The following is a 19,024-nucleotide window of genomic DNA, read 5'->3' as shown; positions in this document are numbered from 1 at the left end:
TGATTTTTCATCAGGATAAGGCGGTGTTGCGAACTTCTTTTAAATTTTTACCTAAGGTTGTGAATTCCAACAACATTAGTAGAGAAATTGTGGTTCCCTCATTATGTCCTAATCCTAAGAATTCTAAGGAGAAATCGTTGCATTCTTTGGATGTTGTTAGAGCTTTGAAATATTATGTTGAAGCTACTAAGTCTTTCCGAAAGACTTCTAGTCTATTTGTTATCTTTTCCGGTTCTAGAAAAGGCCAGAAAGCTTCTGCCGTTTCTTTGGCATCTTGGTTGAAATCTTTAATTCATCATGCCTATGTCGAGTCGGGTAAAACTCCGCCTCAAAGGATTACAGCTCATTCTACTAGGTCAGTTTCTACTTCCTGGGCGTTTAAGAATGAAGCTTCGGTTGATCAGATTTGCAAAGCAGCAACTTGGTCCTCTTTGCATACTTTTACTAAATTCTACCATTTTGATGTATTTTCTTCTTCTGAAGCAGTTTTTGGTAGAAAAGTACTTCAGGCAGCGGTTTCAGTTTGAATCTTCTGTTTATGTTTTTCATTAAACTTTATTTTGGGTGTGGATTATTTTCAGCAGGAATTGGCTGTCTTTATTTTATCCCTCCCTCTCTAGTGACTCTTGCGTGGAAAGATCCACATCTTGGGTAGTCATTATCCCATACGTCACTAGCTCATGGACTCTTGCTAATTACATGAAAGAAAACATAATTTATGTAAGAACTTACCTGATAAATTCATTTCTTTCATATTAGCAAGAGTCCATGAGGCCCGCCCTTTTTTGGGGTGGTTATGATTTTTTTGTATAAAGCACAATTATTCCAATTCCTTATTTTATATGCTTTCGCACTTTTTTCTTATCACCCCACTTCTTGGCTATTCGTTAAACTGAATTGTGGGTGTGGTGAGGGGTGTATTTATAGGCATTTTAAGGTTTGGGAAACTTTGCCCCTCCTGGTAGGAATGTATATCCCATACGTCACTAGCTCATGGACTCTTGCTAATATGAAAGAAATGAATTTATCAGGTAAGTTCTTACATAAATTATGTTTTTGTAGGGCATTGCCCTAAGTTAAACAGCTCTTTACATCTAAAGGGGAGGAGAGTCCACGGCTTCATTCATTACTGTTGGGAATTATAACCTGGCCACCAGGAAAAGGCAAAAACAACCCCAGCCAAAGGCTTAAATACCTCCCCACTTCCCTCATCCCCCAGTTATTCTTTGCCTTTCGTCACAGGAGGATGGCAGAGAAGTGCCGAAGATCCAAGTAGTCTCTTATGGAGGGTAGTACTCTTCGCATTGGGACTGAAGTTTTAAGTAGTCCTGTCAGCCTGTCAGTGAGAGCCTGTGCGAAAGTTAGAGTCCAGAGATGCAGGGAGAGTCTTTCTGCGAAACCATCCCGACTCATAGTAACAGCTCCACAAGCAATCAGCGCTGACGAGTTTCGCTGCCTGCTTTCTACACTCAATTCCATGTCAGGAGTGAGGCTACTAACCTGTCACACTTAAAGGTTTGTGTTCCTGTTCCACGCTGTAGATTCTGGTAAGATTGTTTAATTTTTTATTATATAATGATAACACGGAAGACAGGGTCACAGTGTGACGCCTTTTATCTTTTAAGAATCAAGGGTTAATATTCGTGGAAAGGGGATTATTGAACAGGGGGGTTTATACATGGTATTGTTTATTGTGTTATTGCTGCGTTATGTGCGAGATGAGGCTCTGGCAATGTGTGGAACTATAAGGTGACTTTTTTGGTGTGTTTTCTCCTTAGGCAGGGGCGCTCCTGCCGGGCATTCCATGTGACCGGGTGTTGCTATCTCTCTTTCTCTGATGATCAGCGGCACAGGAGACAAAGTGGTTTCTGTAGTCCGGGTCATAAGAGGTGGTGAGTGCCCCGACTCATTGGAGTTTATAAAGGTGCCCATTTAATAAGTCAATCTAATCCGTAATAACAACGCAAGCTATGGAGGACTCTGACCCGTTAGAGGGTTCTCCCTTTTTAACAAGTTCTCATTCCTGTGTTTATTGTGAGGAGGTTCTGGTAGATCAGCCTGCTCAACTATGCTCCACATGCCTTAATAAAGTTACGACATCTAAAAGCAAACGGATGTCTAGTACTACTGAGCTGTCCACCTCTGAGGGTTCCCCGTCCCGTGAGGTGTGTTCCCTGCATCCATCTCCAATCGCACATGCAGCGCCCCAGGGACCAACCATTACTCCTGTGGAAGAGATTCGTTGGCCGTCAGATTTTGTGGATCAACTGCAAACGGCAGTAGGGCATATCTTGGCAGCCCGGCCAAGATGTTGTCTACACCTGTGGACATATCTGAGGTGTTATACGATGACAAGGCCCACTCTGATACTTTGGAGGAGGCTCCTTCTGAGTCGGAGTCCATGTCATCAAAACCTCCGGCTGCGGAGGAGCCTAACTTTAGGTTTAGGATGGCAAATTTGCGCTTTTTGCTGAAACAAGTGCTTGCTACCCTGGAGGTTCCGGAACTGAAACTCCCAGAGGAACCTGTGATTCCTAAGCTTGATAAGGTATATGAGGACAGGGTGGTGCCTCAGGCCTTCCCGGTTCCTGTTAAGATGGCAAATTTTATTAAGAATGAATAGGAGCGATTAGGTTCTTCCTTTTCTCCTTCTTCCTTTAAGAAACTGTTCCACATTCTGGACTCTCAGCTTGAGCTGTGGGTTCTGGTCCCTAAGGTGGATGATGCTATCTCCACGCTAGCGAAAGCGGACAACTATTCCCCTTGAGGATAGTTCGTCATTTAAAGAGCCCATGGATAAAATGTTGGAAAACATGTTAAGGTAGATTTTTCAACACACAGGGTTTGTTTTTCAGCCGGCAGCGGCAATAGAAACTGCAACATATTGGTGTGAATCCCTGTGTGAAATGGTCAAGGGGAGACCTCCATCGACGAGATACAGGATAAGATTAAGGCGCTGAAGATCGCCAATTCTTTCATATGTGATGCCAATATGCAAATTATTCGCCTGAACGCTAAGGTGTCAGGTTTTTCCGTTTTAGCTTGCAGAGCTCTGCGGCTAAAGTCTTGGTCTGTGGACATGACCTCTAAGTCGAGGCTGTTGTCCCTGCCTTTTCAAGTAAAGATTATTTTCGGTCCAGGATTGGATTATATCATATCTACGGTTACGGGAGGCAAGGGCGCTTTCCTACCGCAGGATAAGAAGGCTAAGCCTAAAGGATCTAATTTTCGTCCCTTTTCGTGCGGACAAGGCCCAGCGCCAGCAGCCCGCTGCGAAAGCGGACCAGTCCAAGGGAACTTCGAAACCAGCTCATTCTTGAAACAAGTCTAAGCAGAGCAAGAATCCCACCAAAACAAAATAGTCATGAAGGGGCGGCCAAGTAGGGGAAGATTATCTCTCTTCTCAGAAGCCTAGTTGCAGGACGTTCAGGACCCTTGGGTTCTGGACATTGTCGCCCAGGGTTACTGGATAGGGTTCAGATCCCATCTGCCCAGGGGCAGATTCCTCCTGTCAAACCTGTCTTCAAGACCGGAAAAGAGAGAAGCCTTTCTAGAATGTGTGAGAGATCTCTCCTCTCTAGGTGTTATCATACCAGTACTCCAAGCAGAGAAGAGTCTAGAGTACTATTTAAATCTTTTTGTGGTTCCAAAGAAGGAGGGCACGTTCCGCCCGATTCTGGACCTAAAGTTCTTAAACAATTTCCTGAGTGTTCCATCGTTCAAAATGCAAACGATCAGATCTATTCCGCCCCTAGTTCAAGAGGGACAATTCATGACAACTATAGACTTGAAGGGTGCTTACCTTCATTTGCCAATTTACAGGGACCACTTCCAGTTCCTAAGATTTGCGTTTCTGGACCAGCACTTCCAGTTTGTGGCCCTTCCCTTTGGTCTAGCGACGGCCCCAAGAGTCTTCACAAAGGTTCTGGGGGTGCTTCTGGCGGTGGCCAGATCCAGAGGCATTGCCGTGGCGCCCTATCTGGACGACATCCTAGTCCAGATGTCGTTGCTCAGTCTCGCAGAGGATCATTCGAGGGACCTTCTTCTTTTGCTCCAATCTCACGGTTGGAAGATCAACTTCCACCCTGTTTCCCAGCAACAGGGTGAAGTTCCTGGGCACAATAATAGACTCTATGTCCATGAAGATATTTCTTACAGACCATCGATGCTGGAAGATTGCGTCATCTTGTCTTGCCCTTCAGTCCTCCTCAAGCCCCTTGGTGGCTCAGTGTATGGAGGTGATCGGACTCATGGTTTCCAGGATAGACGTCATTCCATTTGCCAGGTTCCATCTCAGACCTCTTCAATTGTGCATGTTGAGACAGTGGAATGGCGATCATTCAGATCTGTCACAGCAGATATCCATGGATGCTCGGACTCAGAATTCCCTCTCTTGGTGGATCTGTCCGGAGCAGCTGTCCATGGGGACATCCTTCTTGAGACCGTCCTGGGAGATTTGGGGTGCCAGAATGGCACAAGGAAAATGGTCCCGGGAGCAGTCTCTCATCCCGATATATATATTCTGGAACTCCGAGCAATCTAAAATGCTCTGGAGGCATGGCCTCCTCTGGGGGTGTTCAGCTTCATCAGATTCCAGACCGACAACATAACCTCGGTGGCTTACGTCAACCATCAGGGGGGTACGAGGAGCTCCCTAGCCATGAGGGAGGTGTCTCTGATCTTGGAGTGGGCGGAGTCCCACAGCTGCTCGCTTTCAACGATTCACATCCCAGGTGTGGACAACTGGGAAGCAGACTTTCCATCCTTCCATCCGGGGGAATGGTCTCTTCACCCCAAAGTATTTGCGGTGATTTGTCTCAGGTGGGGGATGCTGGAGATAGATCTCATGGCATCCAGACTCAATTGCAAGCTACCCCGTTACGGGTCGAGGTCCAGGGATTCTCGGGCAGAGCTGATAGATGCCTTGGCGGTGCCTTGGGGATTCAGCCTAGCTTACATTTTTCCACCGTTACCACTTCTACCTCATGTAGTGGCACTCATCAAACAGGAGCGGGCTTCGGCCATTCTGATTGCTCCATCGTGTCCGCGGAGGACGTGGTTTGCGGATCTGGTGGGGATGTTGTCCTCTCTGCCATGGAGGTTACCCTGTTGCAGAGATCTGTTTTCAACATCAAAATCTAGATTCTCTGAGGCTGACTGCATGGAGATTGAACGCCTAGCCTTGGCCAAGAGAGGCTTTTCTGAAAGTGTGATCGACACTCTAGTTCAGGCAAGGAAGCCAGTAACTCGTCGCATCAACCATAAGGTGTGGAGGGCTTTCTTGTCCTGGTGTGAGAAGCATGGATATCCTTGGCATAAGGTGAAGGTATCCAGGATTCTGTCCTTTCTCCAAGACTGTTTGGAGAAGGGTCTTGCCCCCAATTCCTTAAAGGGACAGATTTTGGCATTATCAGTCTTGTTGCATAGTGGACTTGCTGAGCTCCCTGACATCCAATCTTTTGTTCAGGCTTTGTCTGGAATCAGGACTGTTTTTAGACAGTCTGCTCCCCCATGGAGCTTAAACTTGGTCCTTAAGGTATTGCAGAGGGTTCCGTTTGAGCCTATGCATTCCATTGTCATTAAGATTGTCTTCAAAGGTTCTCTTCCTGTTGGCCATTGCATCGGCACGCAGAGTATCTGAACTGGCTGCCTTGCAATGTGAGCCTCCTTATCTGATTTTTCATGCGGATAAGGCGGTACTGCGCACTGGTTTGGGGTTTCTTCCTAAGGTGGTGTAATCAGGAAATAGTTGTTCCTTCTTTGTGCCCTAACCCTTCTTCCAAAGAGAGGTCACTTCATAATCTGGATGTGGTTCGTGCCCTGAAGTGGCAGAAAGCCTCTTCTACTTCTTTGTCTTTTTGGTTGAGGAGGTTCTTAATTTCCAACAGTAATGAATGAAGCCGTGGACTCTCCTCCCGCTTGATGGAAATTAAATTATCAGGTAAGCATAATTTGTTTTTACCTGAAAAAAAATTACAAAGACCCACTAACATTACAAACCCCCACCCCAAACCCACAAAATAAGAAAAACTATCTAAAAAACATAAGCTACCTATTGCCCTGAAAAGGGCATTTGTATGGGCATTGCCCTGAAAAGGGCATTTAGTTTTTTTACGAAAAGCCTAAACTAAAAAAAAAAACAACCCAAAAAAGTTTTAAAAATCCTAACACTAACCCCCGAAGATCAACTCACAGTTGCTGAAGTCCCGCTTGAAGGATCTTCATCCAGGCGGCATCTTCTATCTTCATCCCAGCTGCGCGGAGCAGCTCCATCCTGAAGACATCCGGCGCAGAACATGCTCTTCATACGGTCGCCGCTTTACACTGAATCTTCAATGCAAGGTACGCAATTCAAAATGGTGTCCCTTGCATTCCTATTGGCTGATTTGATTTTGCAAATTCAAATCAGCCAATCGGATGAGAGCTACTGAAATACTATTGGCTGTTCAAAACAACCAATAGCATGAGAGCTTCTTAAATTCTATTGGCTGTTTAGGGGTTAATAGTTTAATATAGTATATTTCGTTGTGGGGGGCTCGCGGTTTGGGGTTAATAGGTTTATTATTATTATTGCGGTTTAGGGTTTAATAACTTTAGAACAGTGGGGGGCGATGTGGGCGGATGGCAGATTAGGTGTTAATATTTAAATGGTGTTTGAGATGCGGGAGGGTGGCGGTTTAGGGGTTAAAACCTTTAGTATAGTGGCGATGATGTCGGGGAGCGGCGGAATAGGGGTTAATAAATTTTATTAGTGGCGGCGATGTCGGGAGGGCCAGATTAGGGGTTAATAAATTTAATATAGTGTTTGCGATGTAGGAGGGCCTCGGTTTAGGGGTTAATAGGTAGTTTATGGGTGTTAGTGTACTTTGTAACAGTTTAGTTATGAGTTTTATGTAACAGTTTTGTTGCGTAAAACTCATAACTACTGCTCTCAGGTGGAGAAACGGATCTTGTAGTTATAGGGTGTAACGCAAGCTTTTTAGCCAGAACGCAAAACTTGTAAAGGCTGTGCTATGGAAGTCCCATGAAAAAACATAATTTTTACGAGTGCGGGACTGATGTTGCGTTACAAGCTAAAATGCTTGCGGTACAGCAATACCGACAAGACTTGTAATGACTGCAGTGCTGTTTGAACACTGAAATTACCACGAACGCACAACTTGTAATCTTCTATTATTTTTAAGTAATACAGGAAAATCTATTAAGCAATTTTTTACACTAGCGGATCAATTTGGCTCAGTTTCAGGTTACAAAATCAATCCCCTAAAATCTGAGATCCTATGGATTACCAATCGTAAACCTTCAGAGTATTTATGTCCATTTAAAATTGTGGATACAATTAACTTTTTGGGGATTCAAATCAATAAAAATCCAACTAAATGGTATGAGCTAAACTTTGTCCCTTTTTTCTCCAGTTACCATTAAAAAAAAAATCTTAAATAATGGATGTGTCTCCCAATTTTTTTATCTTCTAGGATAGCCCTAATTAAAACAATATTCTTCTCTCAAATCTTATATCTTTTACAGAACCTTCCCCTCATGATTTATGCCAAAGATATAGCTTTTTTTAATAGAGTATCGGCTAAATTTCTATGGCAACAAAAGAGGATACATACAGTATCTCTACCAATAAAGTAACTATTCACTCCATCGCAGGTGGACTAGTGTTTCCCAATCTTAGATTTGACAATCTTGTTGCTTTGGTTAAGTTTGTGGTAGACTGGATAACTGATAAAGGATATGTAGCCAATTTATAACTCGAAGCTACTATGGTAACACCCCTTTCCTCGCAGGCAACAATCCATTGTCCAATTAATAGTGCACCTAATCAAATTTCTAATTTATCTGTATTGAAATACCCTATTCTGGCATGGCAGTACTATTGTAGGGAGCTTCAAGTTGATTTTCAACTCTCTAGATTCTTACCCATATCAGGTAACCCAGTTTTTACCCCTGGACTTACTACGTCCATCTTTAAGCAGTGGGCCGATCTAGGTCTCAAATATGCTGTCTTTCAGGGCACTTTGTGTGGGGTTTTCCCTTCATAAACATGGCTTTTTTGCATACTTACAATTGAGACACTACCTTACAGAATTAATAAACAAAGATAATTTTAAGTGGGGCCTAAGAAATTTGGAACCTGCCATAAAACATTTGAATTTGCTTATTATACGTTGGGGGAAAGATTTTCCTTCAATAACCCTGTAACGATACAGAAAAGCTTTGGACTGGCAAGAACGGCCTCTTTATCAGTCTCGTGGAGAGAATCTCACTGTAAACTTATGAAAAGGATATATGTGACTCCCTTTCAAATAAGTAAATGGTTTCCAAATAATCCTAGTAAGTGTCCTAAATGTAGTAACATCCTAGCAGATTTGGTGCATTGTTTTTGGGCATGTCCAAGAATTAAGCAGTTTTGGGGTAAAATTAATTTTTGACTGAAGACTGCATTGGGTCAATAAATTAAATTTGAGTGTCAAGATATATTCTTTTATGTAATGCAGATAAATACAAGAACGCTAGAACTACCAATGCCCTTATTCTAGCAGGACGTAATATGATCTTATCCTACTGGAAGGATAATGCTGCTCCTTCTTTCATATCATTTAAGAAAGCAATCTCAAATTTAAAAATCTTAGAACAATTGTCGACTAATTTTTCTGATAAAAAGTTGAAATAATTTTTGTATAGGTGGAAATGCATCATTATTACTTACCCACTGGAAGCACAGCTACAATTGATTGCTGCTTCAAATAAACCCAACTTATTCATCCTCTTGATCCAGGAGGGAGAATTACCCCAGGAGTGGACTGTGGGATAGGATGGGGGCGAGGGATGGAGAGAGGCCAAAGAGATGGAACCTATATTAGGTGTGCAATTAGCGCAAAGTTTAGTTTAACACTAGCACAGAACAGTACAGTATTCAATTAGCATTTAATAACAACTGTACTGTACCTGTAAAATAGTGACAATTACTGTAGTAAAATTTGCCAGACTACAACACTGAGACACAGAGTGTACTGCAATACTGTAAACAGACCGAACTGTGCATAACAAAATGGTGCCAGTAGCCTTTATCGCGATCTCAAGATAAGTACAGTACTGTTTCAATTTCCCTGGAGGTTGAACTTCAGCTCCATATTAACGCTGTATTAGGGATGCTCTGCATAGAGAATTATACCTTTTCTGTAGGACAATACTGCTGGGAATTGTCTACCAAACTAGCTAAATACCCAGCCATGACAAATGCATGCTATCAGTTTGAATGTTACCGTATTAATCAGACATGCACTTTTTGAATCCACTAACTGCAGTTTTAATTCTAGTTTTTTGTGCATTTGTGATGTTTTGAATTATGACTGATTTTGAAAAATTAATAAAATGCTGTAAATAAAAAAAATTGCCACAAAGGAATTGTTCAACATCTATTATGGTTTCAGTTTTCTTTGTCTTCTTTACTTTATACCTCCCATACTAAAGTTGATATGCATTGGTTTACTTCACCATCTAAGGGGGTCATTCAAAGGGACAGTTAAGTCCCAAAAAACCTTTCATGTTTCAGAGGGGGCATGTAATTTTAAACAACTTTCCAATTTTCTTTTATCACCACTTTTGCTTTGTTCTCTTGGTATTATTAGTTGAAAGCTAAACCTAGGAAGGCTGATATGACAATGTCTAAGCCCTTGAAAGCCGCCTCTTATCACATGCTTTTTTATTTGCTTTTCACAACATGGGAGTGCTAGTTCATGTCAGCCATATACAGTAGATAACATTGTAATCACGCCCATGGCTTATGGCAGACACTGCACTAATTGGCTAAAATGAAAGTCAATAGATAATAAATAAAATGTCATGTGATCAGGGCGCTGTCAGAAGATGCTTAGATACAAGTTAATCACAGAGGTAAAAAGTATATTAATATAACAGTGTTGGTTATGCAAAACTGGGGAACTCGTAATAAAGGGATTATCTATCTTTCTTTCATGTAATTAGCAAGAGTCCATGAGCTAGTGACGTATGGGATATACATTCCTACCAGGAGGGGCAAAGTTTCTCAAACCTCAAAATGCCTACAAATACACCCCTCGCCACACCCACAAATCAGTTTTACAAACTTTGCCTCCTATGGAGGTGGTGAAGTAAGTTTGTGCTAGATTCTACGTTGATATGCGCTCCGCAGCAGGTTGGAGCCCGGTTTTCCTCTCAGCGCGCAGTGAATGTCAGAGGGATGTGAAGAGAGTATTGCCTATTTGAATTCAATGATCTCCTTCTAAGGGGTCTATTTCATAGGTTCTCTGTTATCGGTCGTAGAGATTCATCTCTTACCTCCCTTTTCAGATCGACGATATACTCTTATATATACCATTACCTCTACTGATTCTCGTTTCAGTACTGGTTTGGCTTTCTACTACATGTAGATGAGTGTCCTGGGGTAAGTAAGTCTTATTTTCTGTGACACTCTAAGCTATGGTTGGGCACTTTTTTATAAAGTTCTAAATATATGTATTCAAACATTTATTTGCCTTGACTCAGGATGTTCAACGTTCCTTATTTCAGACAGTCAGTTTCATATTTGGGATAATGCATATGAATAAATCAATTTTTTCTTACCTTAAAATTTGACTTTTTTCCCTGTGGGCTGTTAGGCTCGCGGGGGCTGAAAATGCTTCATTTTATTGCGTCATTCTTGGCGCAAACAAATTTTTCTGTTTCCGGCGTCATACGTGTCGCCGGAAGTTGCGTCATTTTTTGACGTTTTTTTGCGCCAAAAGTGTCGGCGTTCCGGATGTGGCGTCATTTTTGGCGCCAAAAGCATTTAGGCGGCAAATAATGTGAGCATCTTTTTTGGCGCTAAAAAAATATGGGCGTCACTATTGTCTCCACATTATTTAAGTCTCATTATTTATTGCTTCTGGTTGCTAGAAGCTTGTTCACTGGCATTTTTTCCCATTCCTGAAACTGTCATTTAAGGAATTTGATCAATTTTGCTTTATATGTTGTTTTTTCTATTACATATTGCAAGATGTCCCACGTTAACACTGAGTCAGAAGATACTTCTGGAAAATCGCTGCCTGGTGCTGGATTTACCAAAGCTAAGTGTATCTGCTGTAAACTTATGGTATCTGTTCCACCAGCTGTTGTTTGTACTGATTGTCATGACAAACTTGTTAATGCAGATAATATTTCCTTTAGTACTGTTACATTACCTGTTGCTGTTCCGTCAACATCTAATGCTCAGAGTGTTCCTGATAACATAAGAGATTTTGTTTCTAAATCCATTAAGAAGGCTATGTCTGTTATTCCTCCTTCTAGTAAACGTAAAAAGTCTTTTAAAACTTCTCATTTTTCAGATGAATTTTTAAATGAACATCATCATTCTGATTCTAATAATGGTTCTTCTGGTTCAGAGGATTCTTTCTCAGAGGTTGATGCTGATAAATCTTCATATTTATTTAAAATGGAATTTATTCGTTCTTTACTTAAAGAAGTCCTAATTGCATTAGAAATATAGGATTCTAGTCCTCTTGATACTAAATCTAAACGTTAAGATAAGGTTTTTAAATCTCCTGTAGTTATTCCAGAAGTTTTTCCTGTCCCTGATGCTATTTCTGAAGTAATTTCCAGGGAATGGAATAATTTGGGTAATTCATTTACTCCTTCTAAACGTTTTAAGCAATTATATCCTGTGCCATCTGACAGATTAGAGTTTTGGGACAAAATCCCTAAGGTTGATGGGGCTGTCTCTACTCTTGCTAAGCGTACTACGATTCCTACGGCAGATGGTACTTCCTTTAAGGATCCTTTAGAAAGGAAAATTGAATCCTTTCTAAGAAAAGCTTACTTGTGTTCAGGTAATCTTCTTAGACCTGCTATATCTTTAGCGGATGTTGCTGCAGCTTCAACTTTTTGGTTAGAAGCTTTAGCGCAACAAGTAACAGATCATAATTCTCATAGCATTATTAATCTTCTTCAACATGCTAATAATTTTATTTGTGATGCCATCTTTGATATCATTAGAATTGATGTCAGGTATATGTCTCTAGCTATTTTAGCTAGAAGAGCTTTATGGCTTAAAACTTGGAATGCTGATATGTCTTCTAAGTCTACTCTGCTTTCCCTTTCTTTCCAGGGTAATAAATTATTTGGTTCTCAGTTGGATTCTATTATCTCAACTGTTACTGGAGGGAAAGGAACTTTTTTACCACAGGATAAAAAATCTAAAGGTAAATTTAGGTCTAATAATCGTTTTCGTTCCTTTCGTCACAACAAGGAACAAAAGCCTGATCCTTCATCCTCAGGAGCGGTATCAGTTTGGAAACCATCTCCAGTCTGGAATAAATCCAAGCCTTTTAGAAAACCAAAGCCAGCTCCTAAGTCCACATGAAGGTGCGGCCCTCATTCCAGCTCAGCTGGTAGGGGGCAGATTACGTTTTTTCAAAGAAATTTGGATCAATTCCGTTCACAATCTTTGGATTCAGAACATTGTTTCAGAAGGGTACAGAATTGGCTTCAAGATAAGGCCTCCTGCAAAGAGATTTTTTCTTTCCCGTGTCCCAGTAAACCCAGCGAAGGCCCAAGCATTTCTGAATTGTGTTTCAGATCTAGAGTTGGCTGGAGTAATTATGCCAGTTCCAGTTCTGGAACAGGGGCTGGGGTTTTATTCAAATCTCTTCATTGTACCAAAGAAGGAGAATTCCTTCAGACCAGTACTGGATCTAAAAATATTGAATTGTTATGTAAGGATACCAACATTCAAAATGGTAACTGTAAGGACTATCCTGCCTTTTGTTCAGCAAGGGCATTATATGTCTACAATAGATTTACAGGATGCATATCTGCATATTCCGATTCATCCAGATCACTATCAGTTTCTGAGATTCTCTTTCCTAGACAAGCATTACCAGTTTGTGGCTCTACCGTTTGGCCTAGCAACAGCTCCAAGAATTTTTACAAAGGTTCTCGGTGCCCTTCTGTCTGTAATCAGAGAACAGGGTATTGTGGTATTTCCTTATTTGGACGATATCTTGGTACTTGCTCAGTCTTCACATTTAGCAGAATCTCATACGAGTCGACTTGTGTTGTTTCTTCAAGATCATGGTTGGAGGATCAATTTACCAAAAAGTTAATTGATTCCTCAGACAAGGGTAACCTTTTTAGGTTTCCAGATAGATTCAGTGTCCATGACTCTGTCTTTGACAGACAATAGACGTCTAAAATTGATATCAGCTTGTCGAAACCTTCAGTCACAATCATTCCCTTCGGTAGCCTTATGCATGGAAATTCTAGGTCTTATGACTGCTGCATCGGACGCGATCCCCTTTGCTCGTTTTCACATACGACCTCTTCAGCTCTGTATGCTGAACCAGTGGTGCAGGGATTACACAAAGATATCTCAATTAATATCTTTAAAACCGATTGTATGACACTCTCTGACGTGGTGGACAGATCACCATCGTTTAGTTCAGGGGGCTTCTTTTGTTCTTCCGACCTGGACTGTAATTTCAACAGATGCAAGTCTTACAGGTTGGGGAGCTGTGTGGGGGTCTCTGACAGCACAAGGGGTTTGGGAATCTCAGGAGGTGAGATTACCGATCAATATTTTGGAACTCCGTGCAATTTTCAGAGCTCTTCAGTCATGGCCTCTTCTAAAGAGAGAATCGTTCATTTGTTTTCAGACAGACAATGTCACAACTGTGGCATACATCAATCATCAAGGAGGGACTCACAGTCCTCTGGCTATGAAAGAAGTATCTCGAATTCTGTTATGGGCGGAATCCAGCTCCTGTCTAGTTTCTGCGGTTCATATCCCAGGTATAGACAATTGGGAAGCGGATTATCTCAGTCGCCAAACGTTACATCCGGGCGAATGGTCTCTTCACCCAGAGGTATTTCTTCAGATTGTTCAAATGTGGGGACTTCCAGAAATAGATCTGATGGCCTCTCATCTAAACAAGAAACTTCCCAGGTATCTGTCCAGATCCAGGGATCCTCAAGCGGAAGCAGTGGATGCATTGTCACTTCCTTGGAAGTATCATCCTGCCTATATCTTTCCGCCTCTAGTTCTTCTTCCAAGAGTAATCTCCAAGATTCTGAAGGAATGCTCGTTTGTTCTGCTGGTAGCTCCAGCATGGCCTTACAGGTTTTGGTATGCGGATCTTGTCCGGATGGCCTCTTGCCAACCGTGGACTCTTCCGTTAAGACCAGACCTTCTGTCGCAAGGTCCTTTTTTCCATCAGGATCTCAAATCCTTAAATTTAAAGGTATGGAGATTGAACGCTTGATTCTTAGTCAAAGAGGTTTCTCTGACTCTGTGATTAATACTATGTTACAGGCTCGTAAATCCGTATCTAGGGAGATATATTATAGAGTTTGGAAGACTTATATTTCTTGGTGTCTTTCTCATCATTTTTCCTGGCATTCTTTTAGAATTCCGAGAATTTTACAGTTTCTTCAGGATGGTTTGGATAAAGGTTTGTCTGCAAGTTCCTTGAAAGGACAAATCTCTGCTCTTTCTGTTCTTTTTCATAGAAAGATTGCTAATCTTCCTGATATTCATTGTTTTGTACAAGCTTTGGTTCGTATAAAACCTGTCATTAAGTCAATTTCTCCTCCTTGGAGTTTGAATTTGGTTCTGGGGGCTCTTCAAGCTCCTCCATTTGAACCTATGCATTCATTGGACATTAAATTACTTTCTTGGAAAGTTTTGTTCCTTTTGGCCATCTCTTCTGCCAGAAGAGTTTCTGAATTATCTGCTCTTTCTTGTGAGTCTCCTTTTCTGATTTTTCACCAGGATAAGGCGGTGTTGCGAACTTCTTTTAAATTTTTACCTAAGGTTGTGAATTCTAACAACATTGGTAGAGAAATTGTGGTTCCTTCATTATGTCCTAATCTTAAGAATTCTAAGGAGAAATCATTGCATTCTTTGGATGTAGTTAGAGCTTTGAAATATTATGTTGAAGCTACTAAGAATTTCAGAAAGACTTCTAGTCTATTTGTTATCTTTTCCGGTTCTAGGAAAGGTCAGAAGGCCTCTGCCATTTCTTTGGCATCTTGGTTGAAATCTTTAATTCATCATGCTTATGTCGAGTCGGGTAAAACTCCGCCTCAAAGGATTACAGCTCATTCTACTAGGTCAGTTTCTACTTCCTGGGCGTTTAGGAATGAAGCTTCGGTTGATCAGATTTGCAAAGCAGCAACTTGGTCTTCTTTGCATACTTTTACTAAATTCTACCATTTTGATGTGTTTTCTTCTTCTGAAGCTGTTTTTGGTAGAAAAGTACTTCAGGCAGCTGTTTCAGTTTGAATCTTCTGCTTATATTTTCAGTTTTTTTCTTTATAAGATTTAAACTTTATTTTTGGGTGTTGATTTTTTTCAGCGGAATTGGCTGTCTTTATTTTATCCCTCCCTCTCTAGTGACTCTTGCGTGGAAGATCCACATCTTGGGTAGTCATTATCCCATACGTCACTAGCTCATGGACTCTTGCTAATTACATGAAAGAAAACATAATTTATGTAAGAACTTACCTGATAAATTCATTTCTTTCATATTAGCAAGAGTCCATGAGGCCCACCCTTTTTTGTGGTGGTTATGATTTTTTTTTTTTTTTATAAAGCACAATTATTCCAATTCCTTATATTTATGCTTCGCACTTTTTTCTTATCACCCCACTTCTTGGCTATTCGTTAAACTGATTTGTGGGTGTGGTGAGGGGTGTATTTATAGGCATTTTGAGGTTTGGGAAACTTTGCCCCTCCTGGTAGGAATGTATATCCCATACGTCACTAGCTCATGGACTCTTGCTAATATGAAAGAAATGAATTTATCAGGTAAGTTCTTACATAAATTATGTTTTTTAAACAACAACAATTCTGGTGTTGACTGTCCCTTTGATATGCATTGGTTTACTTCACCATCTAAGGGGGTCATTCTAATCTTCCCTTCTAGTGATGGCAGTATTCAAATTTTTTAATTAAACTGCATAAAAAAGATAATATTAACAAGATAAGTAACAATAGTCAAATAAACAGGGACATGGTAAAAAAAATATTTTACTTGTTTTTACATACAAAATTACAGGGTTTGTTGATCAATGTTTGTAATAATTCTGTACTGTTCTATTTTTTCTTCAAATATATGTCAACTATTGTACACTTTTTGTTCATTGTTACAAGCTATTTATTATTATTTATATTTTTGTTTGTAAAAATAGCATTTAATATTTTTGTGTATTTCAGAAGTAGTACGAACTCGACTACGAGAAGAGGGGACAAAGTACAGATCTTTCTTTCAGACACTTTCATTGGTTGTTAAAGAAGAAGGCTATGGGTCCTTGTATCGTGGCTTAACAACACATTTGTTTAGACAAATACCAAACACAGCGATTATGATGTCAACCTATGAGGTGGTTGTTTACTTGCTAAATGGATAGCCTTGCGTTTTCTTGTCTCTGAAGATGATGTCGACCAAAAGGATTGAAAGTGGACCAGGAAGCGCCAAAAAAAAGAAAAAAAAATCTATCGGCCAACAGCGAGAAAGGACACCATCATAAATGTGTGAAGGACAGTGCAGACCATCTAGAATGCAGACAGGGGAAGCTGAAAGCAATCCTGTTTCTGTGCGTGTGTATGTGGTCTGACTGCATGTGAGATGTAATAATGGGGATTGTACACACCGTCATTTCAGAATTATTTTGTAGTCCCTCTACAGTCATGAAATTAATTCTGCCCTGGTCAGACCTGAGGTTCTTAATCTTTTCTGAAGGCAACAGAAGTTATTTTCAACATTGGTTGTTTTAGCCAGGTTACCCTTTCTTCAATTGTAATATACTGCTAAAACAAATTCTACTGAACACTTTAATTAGTCCCTTTCAAGGTTTAGAAGGGTCTTAAGTACACTTAGTATTCTGAAAGTGAGAAAAATAAATGTGAGCATCCAGAGGGGCTTAATTCCACACTGGTAATTCATATAAAATAATATGGTGATTCGGGCCATGGATTTAGAATCGCTGCAATGTTTTAAGTGGACATACCATCTCAGGCAACATTTTCATTCACTCAATTTGTTTTAGAAAATGTATTGAGAAATATTACTACCACAACATTCTAAATAGGCTTTATGTCTGAGACCTTTTCTCTTGATGTCAGTCATACATACTGTAGGCATACAACATGTTATATATAATTGACTTTAAATTTAATTTGACTGTTTAGATACTTGGAAATCTCTTGACACCGAAAGGCAAAATGGATTAAAAATTGTATTTAATCCAAAACTGGAAGGTTTCTTAATATTAGTTTATTTTACTTTTATTTATGCAGCATCTCAATTGATTGTAATCAAATCACCTTTCTCTTTAGCTTTGTAAACAATTTGTCATTGTTTAAATGGCTTAATGTGGAATTAATTCAACAAAAAAGGAGGACCTGCTTTACAATGCCTTATATATTAATTTTTCTCTAAACTGTGGCATCCATTATAATTAAGCAATATGTGGTATTTGTTTTTACATACTTGGAATGCTCAAATCTATATAAATATTCTAGGTTGCATATTTAAATAACACATTCCCATGTTCTGACACCTAATTGTTCTTAAGATATTCTAGAAAAAAAAAGTACATGACAGGTCCATCTTCTTAATGATGTAAATGTCACCTTCCTAATTTAAGGTTGTTGTTGCTCCTTTTTCTATGTAGCATTATTTGAAACCATGCTAAAAACGTATTTAAAATCAGATTCTAATAAAATGCAGTAAGGTTTTAGGGAAAACCCCTCCTTTTTCAACAAAGGTCCCTGTCCTTCTTTACCAAAAACAACAAAACAGTAATCTAATCTGGAACAGTATACAGTTTTCAGATATTTAAAGTCGGAGTGGTTCTTGGCTCTAAAATGTAGGTGTTCTAACAAAAAATACCAGAAGCCTACATAAAGAGGGAGGAGCTTGTTGGGTGTAACAATTTCCTGTTACTTCGGCTACTGGCTATTCTTACTTTAATCAACTATTTGCCTCATTTACTATTCTCCTTGTTTTAGGTAGAGTGAAGTACATTTTGATACCTAAAGTACTACAAAAACGCCCCTACAAACTGCTTTAAAGCATTCAATTATTTTACACATTAAAGTTCTGTTCTTTGAAGTATCAAGTACTTCTCTGGCAACAAATAAGCGTTGTGTGGAGACATCCAAAAACTTCAACACTGCATTTCTAAAGTTTTTTTCTTCTCAAGTATCAAAAATAATTTGTTAAAATGCTTTTATTTTTGTTTACTGTTTCTAGATGTGATACTCATCTTTAATGAAGAAGCCCCGTATACATTTAACATTTTCTGTTTGTTGGTGTGTGTGTGTGTGTGTGTGTGTGTGTGTGTGTGTGTGTATATATAAATTATTTTTTTTCTAAATGTGAAATTGTTCAATATTTTAATTGAATGTATACACAAAGGTTAGATAATATATAATGGGGAGGTTGTTTGATTGACATATTATGTTCCTTTTTGATTTACACTATGATTTTCAAATGGTTCAGATTTAAAAAAAATCTAATTGGCCCAATATTTTAAGCGCACAAGGAACCATCCTACATTACATTTTAAAGAGACATGTAAACCCTAAATGTTATGTCTTGCCATTAAAGGCCATGCTTTAAATATTAATATTGTGTTTTTACATGAAAAAAATTTATATAAAATGTTTGGCATTTTTGAAATATTTTTTTGAAAGAGCTAACATTTTGCCATTCTTCTCTTCACAAGCTCAAAATGTCACTTTCTTAAACTAGGAAGTGGGAATTCTATTCATTGTTTTCATTGAAGAGCACTAGTTTCAACCTCATGAGATAAAATGATTGTGTTGTAGTATAACAAATATGGATATTTTTTTAAATGTAGGAGTTTTTCTTTCCTAAGATATGGAGAGTCCACAATGTCATCAACTACTAGTGGGAATATCACTCCTGGCCATCAGGAGGAGGCAAAGAGCACCACAGCAAAGCTGTTAAGTGGCACTCCCCTACCCATAATCCCC

General features: G+C 39.7%; 1 protein-coding gene across 1 annotated transcript in view; it reads left to right on the top strand.

Moving 5' to 3' along the window:
* SLC25A36 (solute carrier family 25 member 36) overlaps positions 1-18,654 on the top strand; it is a 275,775-nt gene extending 257,121 nt beyond the window's left edge. The window contains exon 7 of the mRNA XM_053709978.1: positions 16,238-18,654. Within this exon, the coding sequence (XP_053565953.1) occupies positions 16,238-16,431 (194 nt within the window). The 3' untranslated portion in view covers positions 16,432-18,654. The remainder of the gene's footprint in view (positions 1-16,237) is intronic.
* The last annotated feature ends 370 nt before the right edge of the window (positions 18,655-19,024 follow it).

The sequence above is a fragment of the Bombina bombina genome, chromosome 4 (genome assembly GCF_027579735.1).
Source record: "Bombina bombina isolate aBomBom1 chromosome 4, aBomBom1.pri, whole genome shotgun sequence".
In the NCBI taxonomy this organism is placed as follows: domain Eukaryota; kingdom Metazoa; phylum Chordata; class Amphibia; order Anura; family Bombinatoridae; genus Bombina; species Bombina bombina.
The sequence above is the reverse complement of the archived record's forward strand: the minus strand, read 5'-3'. Positions and strand labels throughout refer to the sequence as shown.